Raw genomic sequence first — 25,691 nt, 5'->3', positions numbered from 1 at the left:
ACGGGATTGCTGTGGCACCCTCCACCAGTGGGGCGGTTCTGCCTCTAGTACTGCTTGTTCTTCTTTCCCTCCTTTGCACTGCTCCCCACTTTTATGATCTCTTTCCTGTGGACGCTTTGATGCCGCCCATCAGTCTAACTTCCAGTGAGTGGGAATGGCAAATGCCATTTCTCTTATATATTTAGACTTTCCTTAGTTTTTTGTCTTCTGAAACCCTTTACAGGCGCACCTCCCTACCTGGCTGTCTTCGTTGCACACCCGAGCTAGAACAGGTAGTATGTAGTGGAGGCTGTCTCTGAGGGTATGTCCCATTCTCATGGTGTGTCCTCCATTTGGTGCTGAGGTGGATTCACTTGGCTAGCTAGCAGTGACTGGATTTAGGAGCACTACTGGTAAAATTTGACACCATTTGTGTGGCATTTCCTCAGCGGCTGCTTAAGGAAGTCTGTAAAGTAACTTCTGCAGTACCTAGGAGTGCACGTTCCCTGTTCTCCTTACCTTCATGTTAAGGGGTGTGGGGGAGGCATCAGTATTCTTCACTTGTCCCTTCCCATCTTACCCCCAACAGGTCGCTGTGCTCCCATGAAGAGCATCTCCAGCAGCCTCAAGGAGACCATGAACCCCCACGACATTGTCCAAGATGCGATCCACAACTTCTCCCCAGCCTACCAGCAGTACACTCAGCAGTCAACGCTGGAGCATGGTCCACCCTGGCGTAATGGCAGTCATGTTATCTCACGCTCCCACAGCTGCTCGGGTGCCCGTGACAACGAGAAGACCCTCTTGCTGAGCTCTGATGATGAATTCTAGGAGGAGAAACTGCCAGAACAGGCTGTCATTTTCCTCCTTTTGTTCTTTTTATTTTTTTTAATTTATTGAGCAGAAACATGCAAGTCATATCACTTCCTAGAGAGTGGAGATTGCAGAAGTGAGCACTTCCCATTAGCTTTTGTGGGTACGGACATGATGAGCAGTGCGGAGGTGGGGGAATGGCCAGGGCTCCACTCTTGAGCCCATTCCTTACAGCAGCAGTAGACTGGAATTAACTGAAGCAAAGCTCCAGGGTTTGGGGCTCTGGCCTTTCACACCTGCCCAGCTTGGTGTGGAGCATGACTGGCCAGAGCCTGGAGTTGTGGCCAAAAATATTTTTGGGTTTTGTTTCCAACTGGACAACCCAATTACTTTGTATTCCTCTTCTTGAATGGTTGATGTAGGCACAGTTTTCTCCCTCAGCTCCCTGTTACTAACATCTCTCTGATCCTTGTGGAATGGGATTAGGATGCAGCGATAAGCATTTATGTGGACCAGACCAGAGACTGGTCTCTCTTATAGCCATTGCCTTGAATCCTTAGTAAGGAACATCTACGCCCACCCTCCTACGCACTTGATGGTACAGTCCTGTACTTGAGTGAGCAAGGGGTATAAGGACTGTTTCTTACTGTTCCTCTGCTCCCTGCAGCCCCCTCTGCTCCTCATCAAAGCTGATGCTTGTTGAAGTTCAGCAGGTATGGAATTACTGTCTCACAAGAGTGGGGTTTTCTAATCACCAGGTGTCCAAGCTTCCCATCGCCCCTGTGTTCCTGTGGCAAGAAGCCTCCCTGGAGTGTCTGTCTTCCACTAAAAAGACTGAGGGCTGGCTGTGATAGGTGGTGAAAGTTTACAGAGCTCTGGCCCTTTCATCCTTCTTGGGGAAGGGAAGATATTGTAAACACTAAAATGTTTTTCCTTGTTTCTTGTCCCCCACTGACATAGCTGCCCCTCTTAAAGGTCTGGATTGCACCAGGTAGCTGCCAGCGCAGGTCCTGGTCTCTTGCAGGTGGCTCTCCCCGTGTTTGTCTTCACTGGCTTTCCCTTCGAGCTGCACAGGTTTTGCCCCTAGGCTGGAGTATTCTGGAAGCAATGTTGCACATTCCTTCTTTGCTTTGTGTCTCCATAGCTGTTTTGGGAGCAGACTTGAAACCTTACATGACCCAGCTGGTTAAAATTGTCCCTCTTAGTTTCCCAGGCAGCAGTTGCTGCTGCCACTGCACATTTCACAGACTCTGCAGTAACTGCAGTGCTACTGAGGGTGGACCCAGCATCCATGGGAGTGGGAAAAGAAGCTTCCCCTTGCTTTTGTTGGGTTTTGGATTGAGCCCTAGGTACTTAGTGGAGCCAGAATAAAAATGACTTCTCTGTAGATCTGTCCAGGGACCAGGAAATGCCTCTTGCTTGCTTAAAATTGTCTAGGGGAGGAGGGGGAAGCACACTCAAGTGCCACAGATGGATGCCCCTGCCCCCAAGCAGGAAGGAAAATGGAGAGGTAGGAGCAAGATGCTGTGTTCTTGGCTATAGTTTCTCTGTTCCTCTCTTGCTTGATGCCATCAGCAGACCTGCACATTTCCAGATGACCCTTCGTTGCTCTGTTAGGAGAACTGGGGTCTAGTTTACTGCCTGGAGTTTACCTTTCCTCTCGTATCCTAATCTGTGTGCTTGCTCATTCACTTTCTCAGAAGTGACTGAGCAAAGAGCACCTTGTTCCCTCAACATCCCTCCCAGAAGCATGTGGTTGAAGAGGAGGCAGGTTTGCTCCCTGCTGTGAGGATAAGATAGGGGAAGGCATAAGGACAGTCTCCTTCCGTACTCATGTGTCTGGGGGTATGGTGAAGCAGGTGGGAGCAACAGTGCTGACTCTTGAGGGAGCTGGAGGCAGGGTCAGTGGATCCAGCAGCTTCTCTGCTGCTGGATTTTCCCATTTGCACATATCCTGTGATGTCATTCAGTTAGTTACTGCTTTTCATGAATCTGTCGCTGCTTAAGTGGACATGCAAACTCTATCTGCCAGGCTTTGTGTGGGCTTGGTGTAAAACTTGCTTTTCTTCATGCTGTAAGGTGCCTGGAAAGCAGGGCTGAAGATTGAACGAACTTTCCTTCCATCTTCCATGGCTTTGATTAATAGTCTTTTGGTGTGAGGTATTTATGTTAAACTTCCCCTCTCTTAGGAAAGTGGAGCATGAGACATGATCCCTTCGTCCCCTTTCCTTGCATTTGCAGGCCTTGATGGTGTCCCAGGGTCACTTAATTGGTGACTGTCCCTGTTCTTTTTTGTGTTGGGTGGCTGAGATCTCTGGGATTGCCCTGCTGAGCTCGAAGGTGATCCAGGCTTGGGGAAGCGTTTTTTAAAAGTGATTTGGAAATATATGCTGCATATATATGCTGTGCAGAGGAACTGGATATTCTCAGAGCTTCCTGTATGTAGTGGTTTCAAGTATAACCATTTTGTACTAGCTGCCTTCAGAGAAGCCTGGTGAAGAACTAGTGCCCAAACAACAGACAGCTGCCATGCATTATAATTTTATATACATATATTATATTTTTTAACACCACACAAAATCATCTCTGAGCTTCCTGCTCTCCCTCACCACAGGCAAGTGCCAGAGCAAGGACTGGTTCTGAAGCCGCTCTGGCTTGGAGAAATTATAAGACCCAGAGTTTGAGACCAAGGAGGCCAAGGCATCCATGGTGTTGCAGGTCTGCTCACAGTAGCCCAGGGGCCCCAACAGACCTGTTGACTCCAGGAGTAGGCCCTTGGAGCTGCTCTCCCTCACCTGCTTCCCCTTTCCTTTCTTCCTTCTTTTTGTTTACCATGTAACATACCCATGGGATTTGTTTATTATTTTTCCATATAGAGTAGTTCTTTGTATATAAATGACTGAAAAAAAATATGTATGATAAATAAGACAGAGTCACCTAGTTTTGTACCTATCGTGTTTAACTGATGTGAGCTCAGTGACAAGCCGCTCTCTATTTTGGTCTTTGTGACGTTATACTCTGCAGAAATGAGCGAATATGATGACAAATATAGAGATAATATAGATTGTACTTAAGATGCCTCTGTGTGGTGCTGTCTGAGTGACTTCCCTGAACTGATTCTGAGTTTTTGTTCATTGCAGGGGCTGAGGCTTAGTGGGTCTGTATGGCTTGTCCTCCTAGTCCTCTAGGGAGGAAAGTTTCATGCTGTGTGGGCTGGAGCTGATGGAGAAGCAGTGCTGCAGCAGCCTGGGGCTGAGACATCACTGATAGCTCAAGGCACCAAAACCTGGAGTAGAGGAGTCCTGATCGTGGGTGCTCAGTGCAAAACACCTGTGGGAGAAAGGGGCCTGCTTTCTCCAACACTGGCCCCAGCAAACAGGGGCTCTGGGATTTTCTTCCATGCACGGTGGTGGGGCTGGGGCAGTTTGCAGTGCCAAAAGGGAATGTGAGTGTAAAGCCCTGCAATCTGATGGGATCTGGCCTGCCTGGGCATCAGGCAGATATGCTCATCACTTCCACCGTGGCACTGAGGAAGCGTGGCTTTCCCCCACGGGGAGGAGGTTGGGCTTCAACTTTGGGTAAGGCGCCCAGCGTGCTTCCTTCTTTTCCTGCCACCCACGGACATGAGCTCCCTGCTTTCCTCCTCGCTGTTCCTGAGTCAGGCAGTGAGGTCACTCAAAAGAAGGGATGTTTTTGGGTAGAGCTGCCCTGATTCCACCTGCCTCTCCTCCCACACCAGGTCCAAGGGCAGCCTGAAGGGGGATTTTTCTAGCAAAAAGCATTATCTTCCTAGGAAAAGCTGATTTCAGCACAGCTGAACCACCCCTGAAAACAACTGCTTTGGGGGTGATGTTGAGCATTAAGCTTGCTTACTGAGCCTTTTTCTTCTAGAGACTAGAAAGCTGTGTGTTCTAAAGCATCACAAGCTGTCCCCCATCCCATCTTTTTTGGGCACATTATTGAACATGTCCTGCAGCAAAGCTTGAGGGAGCTAGAAAAGCTGGTCTCACTGAGACACAGCTCTGTCCTGAAGTTCAAGAATGACTAAATGCATTCTCACTGTGAAAAAAAACACAAACTTGCTTTATTTGTAAAGTCTACAAAATACAGAGGAGTCAAGTAGGACACATACTGTAAGTCAGAAAATAAATAAGTTTTTTTTTGCTCTATATAAGATAAAATGTGATTTGCATATATAAAATATAAAGTACGGCTCTGTACCAACATCCTGGCTGTGCCGAGAGGCGGAATGGCAAAGAGGACGTGAAAATAACTTATGTTCGTGCAATAAATAAACTCAAGAGGAGTTGGGGTAGGGGGGTGCTAACTGCAGCACTCACTCCACAAGCAGCGGGCACCTCTCTCTGGGGAGGGATGGAGGCTGCAGCCGAGGGTGGCTGGCATGACAATACCCAGGCAGGGGCAGAAAGCTGAGGGGGGTCATCTACAGCAGCAGATGCCAAGGGTCTGCCTCCTGTTACCTCCTCCAGGCTGTCTGTATTTAGCAAACCCAAATCTGCTCCAGCACTTCAGCCTGCAGAAAAGACGGTTGTCCCACACCAGCGTCCAAGCTGGAGGAAAACCAAAGGGAGGAGCCAGTCTGCCTGCCTGCCAGGCGGCTCCCAGGAGCAGGGATGCTCTCCGCCCCTTCCTCCCACCTCCAGCATCTCCACCTTTCTCTCTGCCTCCGCAGCTCTGGCTCTCCGTGGCCAGGAGCACCTTCCTGTGGGCTCTGTAGGTGGTGGGGTGGCAGGGAGCACTTGGTGGGGCCATACAAGCTGGCCTGTGCTGAGGAAAACGGTGTTTATCTCTGCTCCAGCTGCCTCCGCTTCCTTCCTGCTAGTGCCACTGTGTTTCAGAGATACCCGGCCAGGCTGAGCATCCGGTAGGCAGGAAGAGGCGTGAAGGATGTGTGTGATGAAGAGAGATAGAACAGCACCACTGCTGTTCCCCTTTGTGGGCAACAGCCTGATCTAATCCATTACTCATGTCCCCCAGCTCTCCCTGAGGGAATTTTCTTCATCACTGTCAGCTCTGGGCTCCCCCAGCGCCACAAACTGCCACGGCGCTTTCCCATCCCAGGCACCAACCCGCAGTCACTTTCTCTACCCCTCTGACTTGCCACCTTCCCTGGCCATCTCCATCACTAGAGTCTCCAGCCATGCTGCCACCTCCCTCCTTGCTCCAGCCATGGTCCAAGTTGTGGGGCCAACGCTGACACCCCATGTCCATTGAAACCCTTCTGCCTCTCTCTGTGAAACCTCTCTCCCCTCCTTTTCCTCCCTGACACATGCTCCTGGGAGTGCCTGGCCAGCACTCAGGTCTCCTGTGGCCTCCACAAAAAAAAAAAGGCGCCTGGTGTTTTTCTGCCAGCTTGGAGCCATGGGATGCTTCCCCACTGCTGCCTGCACAGGCTCACCCTCTCCTGCCTATACCCCCAAGGGCAAGGGGTGCCCAGCCAGGGGGGGGCTGCAGTAGGGGATAGGGCTAGGTGGGAGCAGAGGGGGCTGTAGGGCTTTGGGCACCACTGGTGCAGTCCTGTCCTCCACCCCAGCACCCATGCTGCAGCAGCCTGCCCTACATGGAGGAGCTGGAGGTCAAGGGATGGAAGAAGGAAGATTATGGGCACAGGTCCCAGCAGGGAGAAGGTCAGGGAGGGTACAGGAGGCAATTTATGGGGGAAGGTGCCCCAGGGGTGCTGTGCCCAGCTGGGGGACTGAGGCCAGCACTAGGAATAGGCGGTTTGGTTGGTGCTGGACTTGACAATGGTGATGACACTGGCGGTGGCCACCTTGGCAGGGGGCCCATGGGCAGCCACGGTGCGGGCAAAGCCCTGCAGGGCCTCATACTTGCCACGGAGGGTGTCAAGCTCCAGGCGCATGGCAGCGTTCTCCCGGGCCAGCTTGTCCACCTCCCACTCCAGCTCCATCTTCTGCTTCTGCAGCTCTTCCTTTTGGCAGACGCGCTTCACCCGGCAGCTGGCGGCATAACCCCGGTTCTTCAGCGTCCGTCGGCGCTGCTTCAGCCTTGCCACCTCCTCCTTGGACAGGCCCCGCAGGTGGTGGTTGAGCTCCCGCACCGACAACCCCATCAGCTCCTCATCCGACAGCAGCGGCGTGTTCTCCCCCAGCTCCCGCTTCACCTGCCATAGAGAGGAGCAGTCGCCTGAGACCCCCGAAACCAGACCCCTGCCCTCCCAACCCCTTAGTCCCACCAGTGCTCACCTTCAGTGCCTTGCTGGAAAGCCCATCTGCAGCCATCCTTGTCTCACACTGGCCCTGCCAAGCAGCCAGGAAAAAAGCTGGTTACTGTCAGCCCATGCCCCTTGTCTCAGCACAAAGGGCACCAGCCCTGCTGGCCCCCTGCCCGGTGCTCACGTCTCCCCACTGGCTACATGACTCATCCATACTCCTTTAAAAAAGGTATGTAGGAATAATAATAATGGTGACTGCAAAAAATAGTAAGAATGGGGGAAGGCTGGACCTCCCATCCCTCCTTCATCCCACCCGAGGTGGCTGGGATGCTGCTTTGCCCAAGGGACCCAAAACACCCCAGCCGGGGCTGCTGGGAGGTTAAAGCTTCCCCCCGGGGAGGAAACCTGGGCGAGATCCGCCCGGGGCTGAAAAGAAAGTAAAAGCAGCAGCCCCACGGGGAGAAACCACGGCGAAGTCACCCAGCCAGGACCTGCGTGGAGGTGCCACCCCACCGACCCCGTGTCCGGCGGGCCAGGGCCGCGGCTCCCAGTGCAAGGCTCGGGTGTCCACAGGCGATAAGGGTCGGGGCCCGGCCACACGGCGTGGGCGGGCGAGAAGTGGCCTCCCCGTGATTCAGCAGCCCAGCGGGGAAAAGTCACCGAAACGGCGCCTGGTCCCTCGCCGGTGGCCGGTCCCTTCCCGTCTCTGGGTTAGGAGAGAGAGCCGGGAGCCCAGCAGCCTCTTCTCACCTCATCATCAAAGCCCCTGGAGGGGCGCGGGAGGCCGGACCGGGGCTGGGAGAGCCCCCCGGGGAGGTGAGGGGCTGGAGAGGGGCGGCGGGGAAGGTGGAGCCGGGGCGGCTGGAAGCTGATGCAATCTGGGCCGAGGAGCCGCCGCCGTTCTCCCAGCTCCGGCGGCGGCTCCCTCCGGGGCGGCGTCCAGGACTGGGGAGGAAAACGCGGACACCCTCCTTCCACCCCCCGCGCCCTCCCGCCCTGGTCCCGGCGCTCGGCGGCAGCAGAGCGGCCTCCAGCCGGTGCCGGACCCCGCCGCCGCCCCCCTCTCCCGGTCGACCCGCAGGGGGAGAAGCTGGAGAAGGAAGCGGAGGGGCCGCCCCGACCGGCGCTTACCGGACGGCTGCGCTGATTCCCCGCGGGGCCGCTGCCGGGTCGGGCCGTCGGGCGGCGCCTCTAGCCCCACTGCCCGCGATTACTCACCCGCGGATTCTTTTCATTCATAAAAACACAGTCATGCAGTGACATCACACCGCGCCCGCCCCCTCGCCGCCGCGCAGGGCGGGCCCTGCCCTTAAAGCACCCGCGGTGACAGCCCCGCCTCGCACTCTGCCGGCGTAAGAAACGCACCGGGTTATGAGTGCAGCCACGCTCTAACACTGATGTTTTTCCCTAAATTTCAAGGTGACGCACGCTCAGGAAATGGCCGTGCCGGGCAGAAGATGGACCCCGTCCGCTCAGTGGGATAGGCCGCTGCCACTTTAAGAAGAGCACCCTCACAAGGATGGCGGCCCCCGCTTCCGCGCCCTCTTTCGGGATGGTGGCGGGAGTGACGCAGCGGCGCTGGCCGCGCTCCCCCGCCCCCGCCACCCCTCCCCGGGCGCGGCGCCGCTGATTGGTCCGTCCCGGGGGGCGGGGCGGCGATTGGTGGGCGGCCGGCGGAGCGAGCTGGGAGCTCGGCGCGGGGGATCCTGGGGCCCCGTCGTGCTTTGCGGGCGCCGCCTCACCCAGGGTGCAGGGCCCGGTCCCGGCCCTGGCAGGTTGCGTGTTCGGCCCCAGCTCCGGCCCGTCGGCCCCCGCTCCGTCTCTCTGGGCGGGCAGGCGGCCGGACACCTTGGGTGGCCGTGGAGGGGGGTGAGCTTCCCGGCGAGGCGACGGAGTAAGGCCCGCGGGAGGGAGGTCAGAGGTCGGCGATCGCTGTGAGGCGCTGAGGAGAACTGGCTGCTCTTCCCGGAAGAGCCAGGAAAGAAACCGCAGGTGCCGAAGCCGGGCTTTCCTCCCCGGTGGTGTGTCACCCTGGCGGCTCTCAGTTCTTTCCAGGCGCTGGGGAAGGGCAGAGGCCGGGCGGAGCCTGTGGCTGGGTTTCTCTCAGGACACGGGGCAGAAGCCGCCTGAGGCTCCAGAAGGATGCAGTTCTTTGGACGGTTGGTGAATACCATCAACAGTGTCACCCAAATATTCACAAACCCTTATCGGGTGAAGGAGGTGTCAGCTGCAGAGTATGCCGCTCACACCTGCCTGAGGCAGGAAGGCAGGGTGGCCCTGTATAAGAACAGCTTCACTCGCACGTGGGATTGCCTGCTGGTGAATCCCCAGAGCCCACAGGTTGCTTTCCGGTAAGTGACAGACCTTTAACAATCACTACTCAAGCGTGAAACTGAAGACCTGAAATCTCTGATCTCAGGACCGCAGTGTTTTGCAGCTGTGGGTGTAGGGTGATGTGATTGGTCAGCAGGTGGGCTCATGAGAAGTGGGAGGCTCTTGCATGTGCTGATGGAGGAGCCTTCATCAAAACAGCTTGTAAGAACAGGGCAGGATAGAGTCCAAACAGGTGATTGTGAAATAAGTACTCGGGTTAAAACATCCACAGGTATGTGCACTTCCACTCATACTTGTGGAGCTTTAGCATCTGGAGTACAGGATACTTCCGCCCAAAAGTTAATGTTCCTCAGGAAAAGGAGATGTTCTCTGCTAATAAAGCAGGCTTCTTTCTTCCTTCAGACCAAGCATGACAACAGATGAGGAATGAGAAAGTCCCCAGCACTAATGTTTGGAGAAGAGCTGTTTCTTTCAGATACATGGGGTGGAGGCTGTTTCTTTTATCAGGACCAACACCACGTTTGCCTTTCCTCCAGGCTCTTCCAGCTTGATAATGAAGCAGATGCCATGCTGCGTTTTGAGCAATATGCGGGGCAGCTGCGCCCTTTCTACGAGAGCTCGTACCAGCCGTTGTCGCTGGAGGATCTCCAGCAGCTCAGTGACTGCTTCCGCAACCACCCCAGCTGGTCCTCAGCACATGTTGCGGTGGAGATTGGCCATCGTGAGAGCTTCCGGCACAACCATGTTCTGAGGCAAGGGGCGGGCAGGGGTCTCCGGTGGGCCTGGTGCTGGGAATGAGGCCAGAAGGGCAGGCTAGGCCAGATTTGGGTGTCCTGGTTTGATGTACCAAAGCAACAGGGGCTGCTTCTTGGAGGACCCTAACACCTGTGGTTACTGCAGAGGTGGTGTTTAAAAGTGACGGCTTTGGTGCGTCTTGCCTGAATGACAAAGGGTGTCCGATGGGCACTGTGTAAGCCTACTGGCGAGTTTGCAGCCTGCTGCTGTGGATGTTAAAGCCTGGAGCTCTGTGTTTAAGCTAAAAAATTGAAGTGTTTTGATAGAGGCACTAGTTATATTCTTACAACCCTTGTGGAGCTGCTTTATGAAGGGGCTTGTGGCTGACTTTGTAAAGCACGAGAGAGGAGGTACAGTAGGTCTGCCTTTCTGAAAAAAGGTATTGGCCACAAGCCCTCACTGTCTTTTGGTGCAGAAGTTCACTGGGGATAGGGGAGACTAGTGAGGAGTTAGGGGACTGGGGGACTAATGGCAGCATCTCCACCGGGTTGCTGACTGTAACCTGTCTTCTGCCTTCCTTTGGGCAGGGGGAGCTGCTTCCATAGTGGGGGCAGAAGAAGGAGCAGCATGTCAGAGGGTCCATGGTTGGTGGCCCTTTCCTGTCCTCCTTCCCAGGGAAGAGGCCAGGCTTTTGTGAGCCTCATAGTTTGCAGCAGCTGGGCCTGTGGCAGACATGGAAGGTACCTTTGTATCAGCTCCCAGGGCAGTTGTGCATCCTCATCTTCACAGCCCTTCCTTGGCTTCATGTTGACTCATCTCTTGCAGTTGTATTAACATCAGGGACAGTGAGGATGGCTGTACCCCGCTGCACCTGGCATGCCGCAAGGGAGACATGGAGTGCCTGCTGGAGCTGCTGGAGTGCCATGCACGTGTGGATATTACTGACAGGAACGGGGAGACTGTTTTCCACTATGCTGTGCGAGGAAACAACCCCCAGATCATCGAGGTGGGAGTGATTTCAAAGCTTGGGAGGAGTGGGACTAGAATGGCTTCTCTCTGTGCTGAGGGGAGATGAGAAAATAGCTGCGGACAGGGGAGAAAAAAGTCAGTTTCCTCTGCTGCAGCATCGAATTAATGTTTGAGGCTGATTTTAGCCTCTTTCTTCCCCCTTTACTGGTGCTGTTTCCCACAAGCAGGCTCCAGATTCTACCCTGCAGTGGAACAAGGATGTTAAGGAAGTTTCCTCAGAAAGTATCCTTCATTGCTATTTGCATTAGGCCTTCATCGTGCCTTTCCTCAGGCCCTTGGCTGTCCCTTCTCTGTCACCTCTGAGCAGAGTATTTGGTTCTGGGCAGAGTGCTCCTGTGGGGCAGCATGTGTTTAGGCTCCCATGGGGGAGCATGTGTTGCCCACAGACTGAAGGATAGTTCAGAGCTGCCCTGGGCTCTCCTGAGCTGCAGAACCTGTTGTCTGAACTGAGCGGCCTTGCATGGAGGACAGCAGTCAGAGCCTTGAGGCAGAGATAGTCTGAAGCCAGAGGCATTCTTGATTGTTGGGAAGTGCTGGGCAGAGTGACGGGGTTCGTAAGGGTGTGGGTGGCCTTCCACGTTGGTTCCTCAGGTCTGTCAGCTTCCCATCACCCAGTGCAAGTGTGAGATAGGCTCTCCCATACAGCTGCACCCCCAACATTTGCCCAGTACCTGTTGGTGACAGCTCTCCCTCTGCCTACCAGAGTCTGCTGGGCTTTCCTAGTGTATGATGGGGAAGAGATGATGATTGGGGCTTGCTATGCTGTTGCTGTGGAGCAGGGCAGCTTGGACCTTTGTATTAAAAAGGTATCTTCTTCCTTTATTTCTCTGATGGCAGCAACTTGGCTTGTTTTTACAGAAGTACTTCCAGGTCTGATCTGTCTCCTCTTTGTTTCTTTCTCTCTTGGTTCCTTGATAAACTAGAGAAAAGAAACTCTAAATTCCTTCTTCTTTTGTCTGGACCAGGGATTCCAGGGTTTCCCCACTACAGCAGTGAGGTATTTTTGTGTAACAATCTAGTCAGCAGGTAACAGGTCTAAAATTTGTGTGGATGTGTGGTTAGAGCCCAGAGGGCAACTGAGCACCACCACAGCTGCTCGCTCACACCTTCCCCCTCAGGGATGGGGAGGAGAAAATAAAACAAAAGGCTTGGGAATCAAGATAAGTACAGAGAGGGATGACTCACTGACTGATGGTCATGGACAAAAGGCAGACTAGTTAAGGGATTTAATTCAAACGCCATGACCACTTAATTTAACAATCAGAGTAGGACAGTGAGAAACACTTCCCCTTACTGTTCCCTTCTTCCCCAGCTCAGCTTTGCTCCCAGTTTCTCTACCTCCTCTGCAACAGCGATGCAGGGGGGCAGGGGACGTGGGTTGTGGTCAGTTCAGAAATTTGTTGTTTCTGCTGCTCCTTCCTCCTCAGGGAGAGGACTCCTCACACTTCTCCCCTGTTCCAGTGTGGGGTCCCTCTCACAGGAGAATTCCATGAACTTTTTGCAACATGAGTCCTTCCCACAGGCTGTAGCTCTTCCTGAACTGCTCCGATGTGAGTCCCTCCCATGTGTTGCAATCCTCCCAGCAACGAACTGCTTCACTGTGGGCTTCCTGCAGAGTCCCAGCCTTCTTCTGGTGCAGCCACCTGCTCTGGTGTGGGGTCCTTCATGGGCTGCAGGTGGGCATCTGCTCCACTGGTGACCTCCATGGGCTGCAGGGGGACAGCCTGCCCTCTTACCATGGGCTTCAGGGGGGGTCTCTGCTCTGGCACACCTCCCCCTCTTCCTCCTCTTTTCTTTTACAGACCTCAGTGTTTGCAGAGGTGTCTCCCTCACAGCAGCTCCTCACAACTCTAGCTCCTCCTTCCAGGTTCCCCTTTTAAGATATGTTATTGCAGAGGCGCAGCCACCATCAGTAATTGTCTCAGCCTTGGCACAGAGTTGGGTCCAACTTGGAGCCAGGGGACCTTTGAGAAGCTTCTCACAGAGGACGCTGCTGTAGCCCCCTCCCCCGCTACCAAAACCCTACCACACACACAAACCCAACACAGGGGAGAATAGGAAAATACTGGTTTTAAACAGAATCCTGATTGTATCTGAAAGCAATGGTGGAGTTGCAGGGGAGGTTGAGCTGCTGCCTGCTGACTATTGGTGGTAACTGAAGGGGCTGCAGCAGGAGAGGGAACTACTGGTTTCAGTTAGTGCTCTCGTTTGGTTGGGCTGAGCTTGGCTCACACAGTGGGCAATGGTGAGAGTCTGCTGGGCTGTGTCGTTCAAGGTGGTGTGAGCCCTTTTCAGCTGAGGTGTGTCTCGGAAGCGTGCAGGCCAGAGAAATAGGGCACAGAGGGCGACGATAAACCCTTTAAGGAGAGAAAACAAGGAGTGCTTCCACAGCTACTGTTGTTGGAAGTGGGAGTAGAGAGGACAGGCTGTAGCATTGTGAGGGACCCAGTGCTCCAGAGTCTGTCCTTGGAGCTCAGGAAGAGAGATGGTGCTCTTCTATGTCTGTCTACTTATTCATCTGTTGTCTCCTCTTCCCAGCTTCTGGGCAGAACCCCAACTGCTGGCTTGGACCACCTGAGCCATGAAGGGCTGACTGCTTTGCATCTCGCTTGTCAGCTGGGCAAAGAGGACATGGTTCGGTCTCTGCTGAAATGCCGTGCCAGCTGCAGCACCATGGGGACACTGGGCTACCCCATCCACACAGCACTGAAGTTCTCCCAGAGGGAGTAAGTAATTGCTCAGGCTGCCAGAACAAGGCTCTTCCTCCAGTCTGGACATCAGGGTTGTCCCAGACTGGACCCCTTTCGGGGCAGTGTTCAGGAGGAAGATGTCCTGTGCTGTCCTCTGCTGCATCACTGAGTTGGCAAAAGAACAGAAAAGTGCTGATGTGGAAAAGAAAGAAACACTCAGGGGAAAAAAAAGGGTTTTCCCTGAATTTATATATATTATTTAGTATCAGACATCAGGAGAAAGATGCAGATTTTATTTTTTAAATGTTTGTGAAATACTTCTCAGAATGAGCTGTGAGAAGATGATTTACAGATGCTTAAACAGTATTGCTAATTGCTGTACCTCTGTCTTTGAGTGCTTGGATTGACATTCACAAGCCAAAAATATGCTTAGGTTCCTTAGTTTGCAGTGGGGCTCAATAGTTTGATAGTGTTTCAGAGAGGAGAGTGTATGCTTGTTTCATAAGTCTACCTACCCACACTTTCTAGGCACTAGATAGTAGTCAGTTCACAATAGGTGTGATTTTTCACTCATAGGGAAGTAATAATTTCAGCAAATATTTAACTATTTCAGTTTTATCCCCATGTTTCCATGGAGAGAGAGGGAGAAGAGAATTTCCTCTCAGGTCTTGAGTTTCCAGAAATACCATATTCCTGTATCGGAGAAGCACCCAGATGATGCTCTACAACTTGAAATTCAGAGGGATTCTCCTTCTTCCTCCAAACGCTCTGCTGCTTGTATGCTTCCTGTTGCACCCTTCCTTTCTTAAAAGAGCAAAACAAAACTGCAGCTGAGGAACTTGCAGGGAGCCTGTTGCTGCTGAAAGGTTTCCTGAAAGGCTCTGAGTGGGAGGCAGGTGCTGATGGGAGTGGAGGTCTTGAGTCAAGACAGCAGCCACCCATTCCTTCACATCATTGTCTTTGCCAGATGTGCCCAGGCCATCCTCGAGGTTGATGCCAGTCAGGTTCACTCCAGGGACCCACGCTACGAAGCTACTCCGCTGCACTGGGCGAAGAAGGCAGAGGTAAATGGAACCAATCCATGTTGAAGGCTTGTGTTGCTGACCTCTCCCTTTACTGAGTGCATGTGCAGAGCCCTGGGAGTGCCAGCAGCCCAGTGTTTGATTCTCTTTGCCCTGTGCTGACCAGCGCTGTTTGCCATGTGGGATGGAGCAGTTGAGCCTTGCAGTGAAACAAACTGGTGGGCTCATCCCTAGTATGTCATCCTTGACTGTGAAACTGCCAGCTTGTCCCTTTTCCCTTTTTGTTGGGGAAATTGCAGCAGGGTCACTGTTACCCCTGGAGGGAGCACTCTTCTCATTACTAACAGATTTATGGAAGGAAGCAGCTTGATGCCTTAACTGTAGGAAGAGTGTGAGGTAGGCAGAGGGTGGTGGCATGTGGGTTATGGTCCATCTTCTGCCAGAGATGGGTAGATTGGTGATGTGATATGCCATGCTGGAGCACCTGAATGGTGCTTGTTGAAAACAGAGGACATCCTATGGCAGGACAGTTTTCCCTGCTGCAGTATCACATCCCTCCCAGAAATGTCCTGTGGAGTTTCAGAGCAGACATAAGTCTGCTTGGCTTATGAAGAAAAGATCAAAAATCAAACCTTTTTCCCCTCCAGTCTGCAAGGATTCTGACCTGAGTAGGAATTTTTTTTTCTCCACCGTTCTCCACCAGTTACTACACTTGCATATAAGTCCTAAAACATTCAGAAGCTCTAGCCAGGTTGTGAAACCACCAACTAGTTCTGTGTTAAAAGACAGAAACCCCATCTCCAGTGCTTGGAACAAGGCAGCTGGCATCTGCCAGCTGACTGTTTCCAGGCTAAGGGTCATGCCTCTTCCCCTGCTTTGTTTGCCATGATGGGCACCCAAATGGTTGTGCTTGTGATTGCTTTCTCTCTTCTTGACGTGGTGCATGCACATTTGGGCACAGATGACACGGCTGCTGCTTGAGTACGGCTCCGAGGTGAATTTGATGAGCCGGACAGCTGACATGGCTCTGCACATTGCAGTCAAGAGGGGACGCTTTGACTGTGCCATGGTACTGCTGACACACGGGGCCTATGCCAATGCCAGGGATCAGGATGGCAACACACCACTGCACCTGGCCATGAAGGTGAGTTTTATGCAGAGGCTGCTGGCAAGGAGAGGATTTTTCTTGAAGGATTGAGACAGGGACAGACTCCTTTGATATTCTGGCTGTTGTCTTTTGTGGAGTGATCCCTTGTGGGTGCTTTGGCTAATGAAAAGAGGAGGGAGGGAGGGAATGAGAAATCATGTAGCCAAAAGGAGTTTGGCTCTTGACTGAGCTTTCTCTTGTTCCCTAGCATGACCACCTGGATATGATCAAAGCGATCGTCGTGTTTGGAGGAGATGTTGAAATCCCCAATGACTTTGGGGAGACACCAGGTCTGTTGGCAGCCAGGAGCAGCAAAGGTGAGGGAGCCTTACGGAGTGAACCTGGCCTCCTGTCTGCTGTTGGTGGTCAAAACAGTGTATTGGGGAGAGGTGAAAACATGCCAAGCATAGATGATGCTTCTCCAACAAGCTTTCCCAGCTTCTAGTCACTCACAGAGTAGGCACTTCCTGAGCTAGTGGCATAGGCTTTGTATTAATAGCCCTTGATGAATTTCTCCCCTCTGAGACAGAGATGCAAGAGGAAAAGCTGGCACGCACTCCCCCTTTTTCAATGTCAGGCACTGCAGACTCACGGTGGGATGACACAGTGCCACTGAACTGCCCAGGCATAAGCACACATGGGTGGTTCTTCAGTGGCAAGCAGTGTGTGGCGCACACCCTTGAAGCTGCACAGCATTGGGTACCCCTGCCATGCACAAGTCCTGGTGCCTCGTGTTTGGGGAGAGATAGCTGGGATATGCTTTCCCCGTCCCTGGGTCACCCCAGGGGTTTTGTGAGGGTCCAGGCTGCTGTGAATTTGACAGAGCGCCCCCCGTGGTGTGTGCGTGCACTGATTCTCTTTCTGATCTGTGACTGCCCCTTCATCACCTAAGGTGCGAACCGGAAAGTGCTCTTAGACCTGCTGCAAACTGTAGGGACCGAACGCTGCCACCCACCCAACCCTGACTCCCCAAGCCTGGCACCACGTGTCGCTTCCTTCATGGAAGGCCAACCTTCCTTGCGGAGCAGCTTCAACAGCTTAGGTAAAGCCTTCCCTGGCTCTCCCTCGCTATTCTTTCTTGCTTCACAGTGCTGTCTCAGATCTCTTCTTCAGATGGGGTGTGTGTTCTGGGGACTCTTAGCTCTTCGTTTCTGGTGACTGTCCTCACTGATCTGTTGCAGGATACTATCTCTTCTCTGCTTTTCCTGTGTGTGCATTCTAAACTCTTGTACTCTAAACTTTTGTTTTTTAGACCTGACACAACACAGCTCTGTTGAAAGGGAAGACTGATTTCCCTCACCCCTCTGAAAGAGGTGTAGGACTTAGTTGCCTGCATGTACTTTATCCACTGGCTCATGTACAGAAGGGGAGGTACTGGTCTGCCTTGAGGACCTCCCAGTGTCATGCTGGGTGCAAGGGAATTAGAAGTGTTGCTTGTTCAGATCCTGGAGGCTGGCAGCTGGAACTGGGCGGGGATGAAGCCTGAGGATAAGCATCCCTAGTCACAGTGTATGTTACACATAGGAAAAGCCTACCTTAGAACACACGATTGTGTTGTAGCTTATGCTCTCTACTGCCCTGACTGTGTGAATAAGCCCATGGATCTATTCTAGGTGCTGGGCTTTCCTCCTCCGGGGAGCTCCAGAGGTTGGGCAGAGGCAGTGGGAGGGGTTACAGAGTGGGAAGTGGGTGAGCTGACTTGGAGGGAGGCTCTGACCCTCGTGAGAGGGGCATGCAGGCAGATAACAACTGCTTGTGATCCACTTCCCCTCTCAGGTTGGTTGTTTCCTTTGCAAAGGCCCTCCTGTGGGGCTAGAGGACAACTGGACCCTGGAGTGCACCTGTGTTGCCACAAGTCTCATAGGCTGGTGACACCAGGACTCTCTTCTCACCATGGCCTTGTGAAGGGGACACCCCCCCCCCACCCTCCTGCCGCAGTTTAAGCTCTGATGCAGTGGCTGAGCAAGGCCCTTTTTCGTCATGGACTCCAGCCCTTGAAGAAACTCCTCGCCATATTCATTGTCATCCACAGCCACCTTCCAGCCTGGGTGCTGTCAGGAGTATTTAACTTCCCTCCCCCTGTTCTTTCTTCTTTTGGTTTCACAGGCTGGCTCCCACCTAGCCTGGATTGGTGCCCTGCACCCAGGGTGGCCAGGGTGTACATCAGCTGAGGGGTAATGACCAGCCACCCTGTCCTCACAGCTCTACTGCCTATAGGTTACTTCGCAGGAGTAGATTTAGGTTTTATTTTATGGCTTGCAGTAAACTGCGTAGCGGGCACGCTGCTAGGCTCTGCTTTCTCTCTCGCCTACTGTGCTCATTATCTGCTTCTGCAAATCCTTCATCTTTGCCAGTGCATCTCCAGCTGCCTGCTCTAAAGGACAGGGTTTTTCCTCTTTGGTGCAGAGTTTAATCGAGGGGGTACCTGGTGGCTATGGGTAGGATGGCTTTTGTCTCCTGCAGGGAGATTGGGAAGGGAGTTGGCTGTTCTCTATGTGGTTATGGTGGAAATAATTTACCACACTGGTGGGAGGTTTGGGTACCCTGACCAAGCTCTCTGGGGGCAGAGAGAAAGTAGGAAGAACAGTTGAAGGTTTTCTGATGGATTAAGTGTAATTTGGTTGACAGCTATCTCTGAGGCATGCATCAGCAGGTTCAGGTAGCAAAGTGGTCTCTAATTTTTTTTTTTTTCCTTTTGTGTGTTCATGGCCCCTCTAGGGTACCAGGACCTTCTGTATGTCTCCACAACGCTTGGACAGCTTTTGAAGGCACCAGATGTTGTGGACTCACCCAGTGAGGGTAGAAGAAAGTAAGTGAGGAACAGCTTCTGTCCAGGCTCCTATGCAACTTGAACATGAAATCCATGTGTGTGAATTCTCCCCACCCACACCCGTGGGTGTGGCACACTCAGAGTGACATAATGTAATGTCCACTGATGTTGCAGTTTTTGCCAGAACGTTGCAATAAATCTCTGTTCCCATAAATGACCACCACCTGTTCCTGCCTGCAGCCCTGGAGCTGCAGTGGAGACCGAGCTCAGCAGGTGAGGCCCATGCTCTGTCCCTCCTCTCTGCTGCTGGGCACCAAGTGCTGTTTTAGCTTTGTGATTTCCCCATCTCCCTGCAGTGCCCTGATGCTCACCCAGCTCCTTTGCCAGTCTGTGCACTGCCTTGGCAGTGCCTGCACCTCACCTTGCACAGAGCAGAGGGAGGGTTGGCACTGAAGTGCTGCTAGCAGGAACTCTTAGGACTGTCTGATTTTTATTTGAGGCAGTATCTATTATCGTATAATAAGTGACTTGGGGTGCATTTTTGGCTTGTGAATGTCTCTCTGGTGTAGAGGTCAGAGATGGCTAAAAGAGCAAGTGGTGGTGCACCAGCACTGACTGTGTTCGGTCTTATTTGCATCTGAGGAAGCACTGTTGGATCACTGATTACACTGTCCACAGCAATATTACCAGCATTGTTTTCCCACCCCAGGACCCTGTTCCCATGCAGCGTGCTGTGATTTGTAGGCTCTTCCACAGCTCCAAGTCATCAGTGTCTGTCTCTCTCCAGTCACGACCGCCTCCTGTGCCTGGATGGAGGGGGCATCCGGGGCCTGGTGCTCATACAACTCCTTCTGGCTATCGAAAAGGCTGTGGGCCAACCCATTCGTGAGATTTTTGACTGGATTGCGGGGACGAGCACTGGGGGGATCTTGGCCTTGGCTATTGTACATGGTGAGGACAGTGTAAATAATGGGCCCCTTTTTGCACTTGTGGGCCCGAGTGCCCCTCTGTTGGGAGCAAATGTGGGGTGGGAGCTGCCTTTCTGAGTCCTGACTGAGATTTGTTGTCCCTACCAGGGGAGGGAAGGGATGTTCACTAATGAAGGAAAGCTTAGACCTGGCTTTGCACTTGTTTCTCCTGTCAGCTGGCCTTGGGCAGCTTTCTGGGTTTTGGGAAATGCATTGTGGCAGGGTGCAATGTTCTGTTCTTCCTGCTCTCTCCACGGGGGTTTTACAGCAAGGTGATCAACACTTTCGTAGGGAAATTTTGGGAATCTACGTTCAAGCTTGCCCTTCCTCTTTAATCCTTCCCTGTCATGTTGCTGAGGTCCAAGCTGGTGACAGGCAGCTTTGGAAGGGGATGGGATTGGGAGTGGCACCTCCCATCTCCTGCTGGTCCTGGAAAGTCCCAGTTCTGATGTGCTGTTTGTTCTGCCTGCCCTTCCTCCACCCCCTGCTCCTGCCGACGCTGTTGCCTATCTCAGGGAAGTCCATGGACTACATGCGCTGCCTATACTTCCGCATGAAGGACATGGTGTTCCGGGGGTCTCGACCCTACGAGTCGGAGCCCCTGGATGAGTTCTTGAAGAAGGAATTTGGGGAAAACACCAAAATGACAGATGTCCAAAAACCCAAGTAAGTCCTGCCTGAGGCTGTGCTCATTGATGCTCTCCTGAGTGCTTTAGACCCTTTTCAGCAGAGATGCTGAGACTCTCCTTAGAGCAGATCTGGAGGAATATGAGATGCAGACTGTTGAAGCCATAAGTGTGGGATTTTTCCATTTTATTCTGTCATGTCCTCTCTCCCCCAGGGTTATGGTGACAGGGACATTGTGTGACCGGCAGCCAGCTGAGCTCCACCTTTTCCGGAATTACCCTGTACCAGAGACAAAAACCTCCACTGAGTACAAGACAAGTGCATCTTTCAAACCACTCACTCAGCCAGAAGGTAAATGCTGGCACACAGTAATCTGTCTGGTTGACAGGGAAGGGGGACATCCTTCAGAGACAGAAAATTTCCTGTTCTTCCTCCCATTGCTCTGAAAATTGGGGTGTCCCAGCAATAGTTCATCCCTGATCCTGACTTGTAGCTTGGCCCTAGTGATGGTTCCCTTTTCTCCTTTCTCCGCTTCTCTTGTACTAGGAACAGGGGCTGGCTGGTGAGGTTCATGAGGAAGAGGTCTGCTGGAGGAGTCCTGTGTACAGTCAGTACCTTTCCTTGGGCTCTCAGAAGCAGTTTAACCTGGAAAATCTTTCTTTTTCTAGCAAGCATAACTGGTTCACCATCAGAATAGCAGTAGTGAAGCTGGTAGAGAATGAATTTGACCCAGGATATGTAGAAGGGGGAGAGAACATCTTTTAGAGCCCCTCAAAATAATCCTGTGCATCCAAGCAGAGTCCCCACTGCTGGGAGAAAGAGGCACAAATATCTAGGGCAGGGTCTTGTGGGATTGCAAGCCCTCCTGCTTTGTGTTGGTGAAGGCAAGGTGCTTGCAAGCAGGAAAGTTGCTGAAAGAGGCCATATGCGTTCTATCCCTTCCAGATCAACTTGTATGGCGCGCTGCCCGCTGCAGCGGTGCGGCTCCCACTTATTTCCGGCCGATAGGCCGCTTTCTGGATGGTGGCCTGCTAGCCAACAACCCGACCCTCGATGCCATGGCAGAGATCCATGAGTACAACAAGACACTTATCAAGAAGGTGAGGGAAATCCTAGCCCTGACTGATAACTGGGGCTTTCCTGGCTCCACTGAACCTCGCTTGAAGGGGAAGAGGGTTTGGGAATGGATGCCTCTTGTAGTGGATAAACAAATTAGCAGTGCAGCACCCTGGAAGGGAGTGTGTGGAGGGGGATATGTGTTGGGAATGGTGGCCGAGAGGTGAAATACCTCTTCTGACAAGGGTGTGAGACGACGAGACAGCCCCATCAGCCTGCCCTTGCAACTTTGAACAAGGATGATTCAATTGGTGGTTGCATGTCGCCCTTGACACAGGTCTGCAGAATGTTTTTCTGCCCAACAGTAAATGGAAATGAATGGTAGTACTCTGCAAGGCCAAAGAGTGAATGCCTTCTGTAGTGTGGCCTCAGAAAGATGACTAACTACTGGCAGCTACTGCTCCCTGTAGCTGGAGGGGAAAGTGTGTTGCTAAAATGACTGAAAGAAATTCTTTCACAGGCATCTGGTACTAGCACTCATCTTTGGGTGATCCCATGAGTTTAGGTGCAGCCAGGGGTGTAAGGGACAGAACAGTGCAACTGTTGAAGTCACGTGGATTATACTTGTCTCACCAGGCAGTACTAAAGCAGAGGATGGGTGACAGAAGAGGCTACCAAGCCTTTTGCCTTGGCTTTTCAGAGTGTCCCCAAGACTGCTTTGGAAGACATGCTCCACCTTAACTGTTGGTCCTTGCAAACAAATCTTTCATTTGTCCACAGGGTCAGAGGCAGGAAGTAAGAAAATTGGGGTTGGTGGTCTCCCTGGGGACAGGGAAGCCTCCGCAGGTCCCAGTGAGCTCTGTGGATGTTTTCCGCCCCTCCAACCCTTGGGAGCTGGCAAAGACCGTTTTTGGGGCCAGAGAGCTTGGCAAGATGGTGGTGGATTGTGTGAGTACTGGGAGGAAGGGGATGGGGGAAGATCCCTGAGGCTGCTTGCAGGGAGGGAGCAAAGGTTTCCAGCTTCCTTTTGGAAGAAAATTTTATTTCCTTGGAACTGCTTCAGTCATGGCCAGTTCAAGGAATGAACGTAGTAGAATGAACAATAGCTTAAGAATTGTGGGAGCACAACAGGTCTGAAGCCTGGTCTGCTGCTTTGGGGTTTTGAGTGCCAAGGGAGGTTCTTGCAACTGAAAGGAGCAGAGGAGAGGACGGTGGTCAGTGACCCTTAGGAACAGTTGCAGTTGTGAGTTCACAAAACTTGGTATCTTTCCAGGGAGCACTGATTATCATATGAGCAGCCTGGACAAAAAAAAAAAAAGTAAATCACGCCTCAGAAAGCAGCAATTTTTCTTTAGAAAAGCTTTGTTATCCCCACTGGGGAAATTGGTAAATGATGAAGAAGTGGGAGTATCACTAACAAAAAGCAGTAGTTCAGAGCTGTGGTTAGAAATGTGTAATAGGCATTCTTGCAGGCTTGAGGAAGAAGCTCATTAAATATTGTGCAGGAAAACAAATGAATGAAAGCCACAAAGATCAGAACTGAGGCTCTGACTATAATCTTAATTCTTTTGCTTCATCTTATTTAGCTTCCTAAAGCCAGAAAATACCTAGAGAGGTCCCTCTGCTTCCTGCCTTTTATTTCAAGGCTCCCAAGGAAGTGGTGCCAGGATAGCCCGGAAAGCCTGCAGTAATCACAGGCTCTACTGGTACTGAGTTTGGACAGAAATGGATGGAGATGAAATCCCAATGAGGCTGTGGTTCAGATCATCCTGGGGGTTTCTTTAAGGGAATCCCCTCAGTACTGCGATGGATGAAGGATTTGTAGGGTGCAGTTCCTTGTGTCCCAAGGATCTGGAGCACTGTTCCTGTATTTAAAAAAACAGATAAAAAGCCACCTCCCTCTTGGTGGTGAACAGTGCCATCCAGGATGCACTTGCTCCTGCTTTTCTCCTCTCCCTTTGTGGCTTGTACAGTTTGGCTTGATGCTAGGAGAGCCTCTTGCAGGCAGGGAAAGAGCGGTGTCAGTCAGGCTCTAACCGTGGGCCTGTCTCTCCTGCAGTGCACTGACGCAGATGGCCCAGCTGTGGATCGTGCCAGGGCCTGGTGCGAGATGACGGATGTCCCATATTTCCGGTAGAAGCTTCCTTTCTGCTTTCTGCACAGACCTATTTTTATCCCTCTTGCTTCAGACCTGGCTGTGGCATGTGTAATCCCAAGCAGTGTCCCCTCCAGAGGCATGCCTCCCCAGACCTGTCCCCCTGCCCCTCTCCGCGCGCCTCGGTGACATGTGCCGCTGTACGAGCTGATGCGTTGAGCACGCCCTGTGTGGGGTCAGTTAGTGGGGGCTCGGGGGATGCTGTCTGACAGGGTCCTTCAGGGATGTGCATCCTGCCCTATTGCACCGTGCACAGGGTGTTTCGAGACTCGCGCCTGGGTGGTGTGGTTGCTGTGGCTCAGCCTTGAGCGTGGTTGAGCCTCTAAAGCAGGGGCAGGCCTCGGCTCCGCAGGCCTGCTAGATAAGGGCGGGTGAACACCCAGGACAGCGAGAGCCGCTTTGCACAAGTCTTTTGGTCGGCGTGTTCGTGTTTGTTGCCTATCTGGTGATGCTGTCTTGCTGTGTGCAGGCTTAGCCCTCAGCTGCATGCAGACGTGATGTTGGATGAGGTGAACGACACCGTGCTGGTGAATGCTCTCTGGGACACCCAGCTTTACATCTACCAGCAGCGGGAGCAGTTTGAGCAGCTGGTGCAACTTCTCTCCCGATGACTGACCTGGAGGTTCCTGTACGACATCCCAAAGGCAAGGAGGAGCAGACACTGAAATGGCTTGGATTTGCCCTTGAAACTAGGTGTTGAGGTGGGGGAGGGACTACTACTACTGAGGAATTAACGATAAGTAATAGACAACAGTGCACATACACATTTATTCCAGGACACACTCCATGTATTCCCAGACAGCTGTGACATGCTGACAGTTATCTTCATACTGCAGCCCCATCTCTGCTGCTGTGCTCAGTTTTGCTGCCTTTATCTGACTGTACAGCCCTTCCCAGAAGCCAGAGCCCCTGCCTACCTGTCTTGGGCTGTAGCTGCTGGAGTCTGTCTCCTGTCTGTGCAGCACCTCCACTGACAAAGCCCTGTGCACCTTCCCACATCACAGAATGAGCCAAGGCTGGATAAAGCTTCAGGGATTACTTGGCCCACTGGGACCAAGGTGTTTCGGAGTGTATGGTATGAGGAAAAGGGATTCCTGTTGCCTTATCGTGGCTTGGTATAGAGATTGTTTCTTCTTAATGTGGAATTGAAAAGGTCTGAGATCAGTTCCCACCAAACTGACCCTGGGACAGATTTTTACTGGAAATTCTGTTGTGAATGCTACAGTACTCAATGTTTCTGCAGTAATTTTTCCTATTTATAAATAATATATGTAGCTATTTGGAGATATTTTGAGGAGTAACTTGAAAAACTGAATTCTTAAAATCATTTGCTTTTGACTGGATGGACTGTTGTTGTGAATAGTGCTTCTATGCAAAACTGACATGACCTGAAATAAAGAGAGGTTTGCATTTTGTTCCACTGTCATGGTTGTCTTGTCTCTTTCCCTGTCCTACAACAGGGTTCTGAGATTGCAGCATCTGAATTTCTTACAGGTAGAAAAAGAGGAATTGGGCTGCTTGAGACAGAGGGTTATACCCTTTGTAGGGCTGAAGAGGTGAGTGGCCTGTCCCAATAGTCCCAGCAGTCAGCCCTGGGAGGTGTGTGTGGTGGGAGTGGCTGGCTGTCCCACGAAGCACAACACTGTGCCAGGCTTAGCAGCTGCAGCCAGGGGGAAGGCTTTGGACCAGCTCTCATGTGAGAATGCTCTTTGAGCTAGTTTGGCCTAAAAAGGGAACCACTGAAAACCCTTGGGATACAAATGGCTGGAGATGGGGCTTTAACTTTGGAATCCCCACATGGTTCCTGGACAAAGTAACTGCTGCAAGCTTGTTGGACCTGGTACCCACTGATTCCCAAGGAAGACTGCTGGCAGGAGTGTGGGTGCTGAGTCATGAATAGGGCTGAAAACTGATTATCTCCCTTCTGATCTTCAGTTTCACAAATGAGATTGTAGAATTAAGGGGCTTTTAATGTGGAGTAAAGGTTTTATTTTTCCTACATAATGGAGGGGCTTACCTTCCTGTGGAAAAACAAAACTCCACACCTTAAGATAGAGAGAACGTGAGCTCCTTTCTGCTTTTTGCCCCTGGCTTGCACTCTCTTCACATCTTTATAAATAGTCTGCACCATCTGCAGGGACTTCCCAGAGTGATGCTGTGTTTGGGCTCCTTG

At 52.3% G+C, this 25,691-nt stretch overlaps 3 protein-coding genes across 6 annotated transcripts in view; 2 read left to right on the top strand and 1 right to left on the bottom strand.

Moving 5' to 3' along the window:
- Window positions 1–3,868, top strand: part of TMEM184B (transmembrane protein 184B) — a 30,879-nt gene extending 27,011 nt beyond the window's left edge. For both annotated transcript variants that reach the window (XM_074902485.1, XM_074902484.1), the window contains one exon: window positions 569–3,868. In XM_074902485.1, coding sequence (XP_074758586.1) covers window positions 569–810 — 242 coding nt within the window. In that variant the 3' untranslated portion in view covers window positions 811–3,868. The remainder of the gene's footprint in view (window positions 1–568) is intronic.
- A 986-nt stretch (window positions 3,869–4,854) lies between these two features.
- On the bottom strand, window positions 4,855–8,264 carry MAFF (MAF bZIP transcription factor F). Of its 2 annotated transcripts, none has more exons than XM_074902486.1 (3): window positions 8,117–8,264; window positions 7,017–7,070; window positions 4,855–6,934 (listed from the first exon to the last, which is right to left on the bottom strand). In XM_074902486.1, the coding sequence occupies exons 2-3, from the start codon at window positions 7,050–7,052 to the stop codon at window positions 6,521–6,523; spliced, it is 450 nt and encodes a 149-aa protein (XP_074758587.1). In that variant the 5' UTR covers window positions 7,053–7,070; window positions 8,117–8,264; the 3' UTR covers window positions 4,855–6,520. The 2 variants fall into 2 exon arrangements, with proteins under 2 accessions (XP_074758587.1, XP_074758588.1); XM_074902487.1 differs by lacking the exon at window positions 8,117–8,264 and adding an exon at window positions 7,736–7,925.
- Window positions 8,265–8,707: 443 nt separating this feature from the next.
- PLA2G6 (phospholipase A2 group VI) lies at window positions 8,708–24,934 on the top strand. Of its 2 annotated transcripts, XM_074902481.1 has the most exons (16): window positions 8,708–9,336; window positions 9,856–10,071; window positions 10,880–11,060; window positions 13,622–13,809; window positions 14,741–14,837; window positions 15,757–15,939; window positions 16,151–16,259; window positions 16,835–16,984; window positions 18,661–18,751; window positions 19,500–19,663; window positions 20,196–20,346; window positions 20,522–20,658; window positions 21,253–21,407; window positions 22,144–22,311; window positions 23,423–23,496; window positions 23,988–24,934. In XM_074902481.1, exons 1-16 carry the CDS (start codon window positions 9,128–9,130, stop codon window positions 24,127–24,129), a joined length of 2,415 nt encoding a protein of 804 aa, XP_074758582.1. In that variant the 5' UTR covers window positions 8,708–9,127; the 3' UTR covers window positions 24,130–24,934. The 2 variants fall into 2 exon arrangements, with proteins under 2 accessions (XP_074758582.1, XP_074758583.1); XM_074902482.1 differs by lacking the exon at window positions 16,835–16,984.
- Window positions 24,935–25,691: the final 757 nt, after the last annotated feature.

The sequence above is a fragment of the Athene noctua genome, chromosome 3 (genome assembly GCF_965140245.1).
Source record: "Athene noctua chromosome 3, bAthNoc1.hap1.1, whole genome shotgun sequence".
Taxonomy (NCBI): Eukaryota; Metazoa; Chordata; class Aves; order Strigiformes; family Strigidae; genus Athene; species Athene noctua.
Note: the sequence above shows the minus strand (reverse complement) of the source record. Positions and strands in the feature narration are given on the sequence as shown.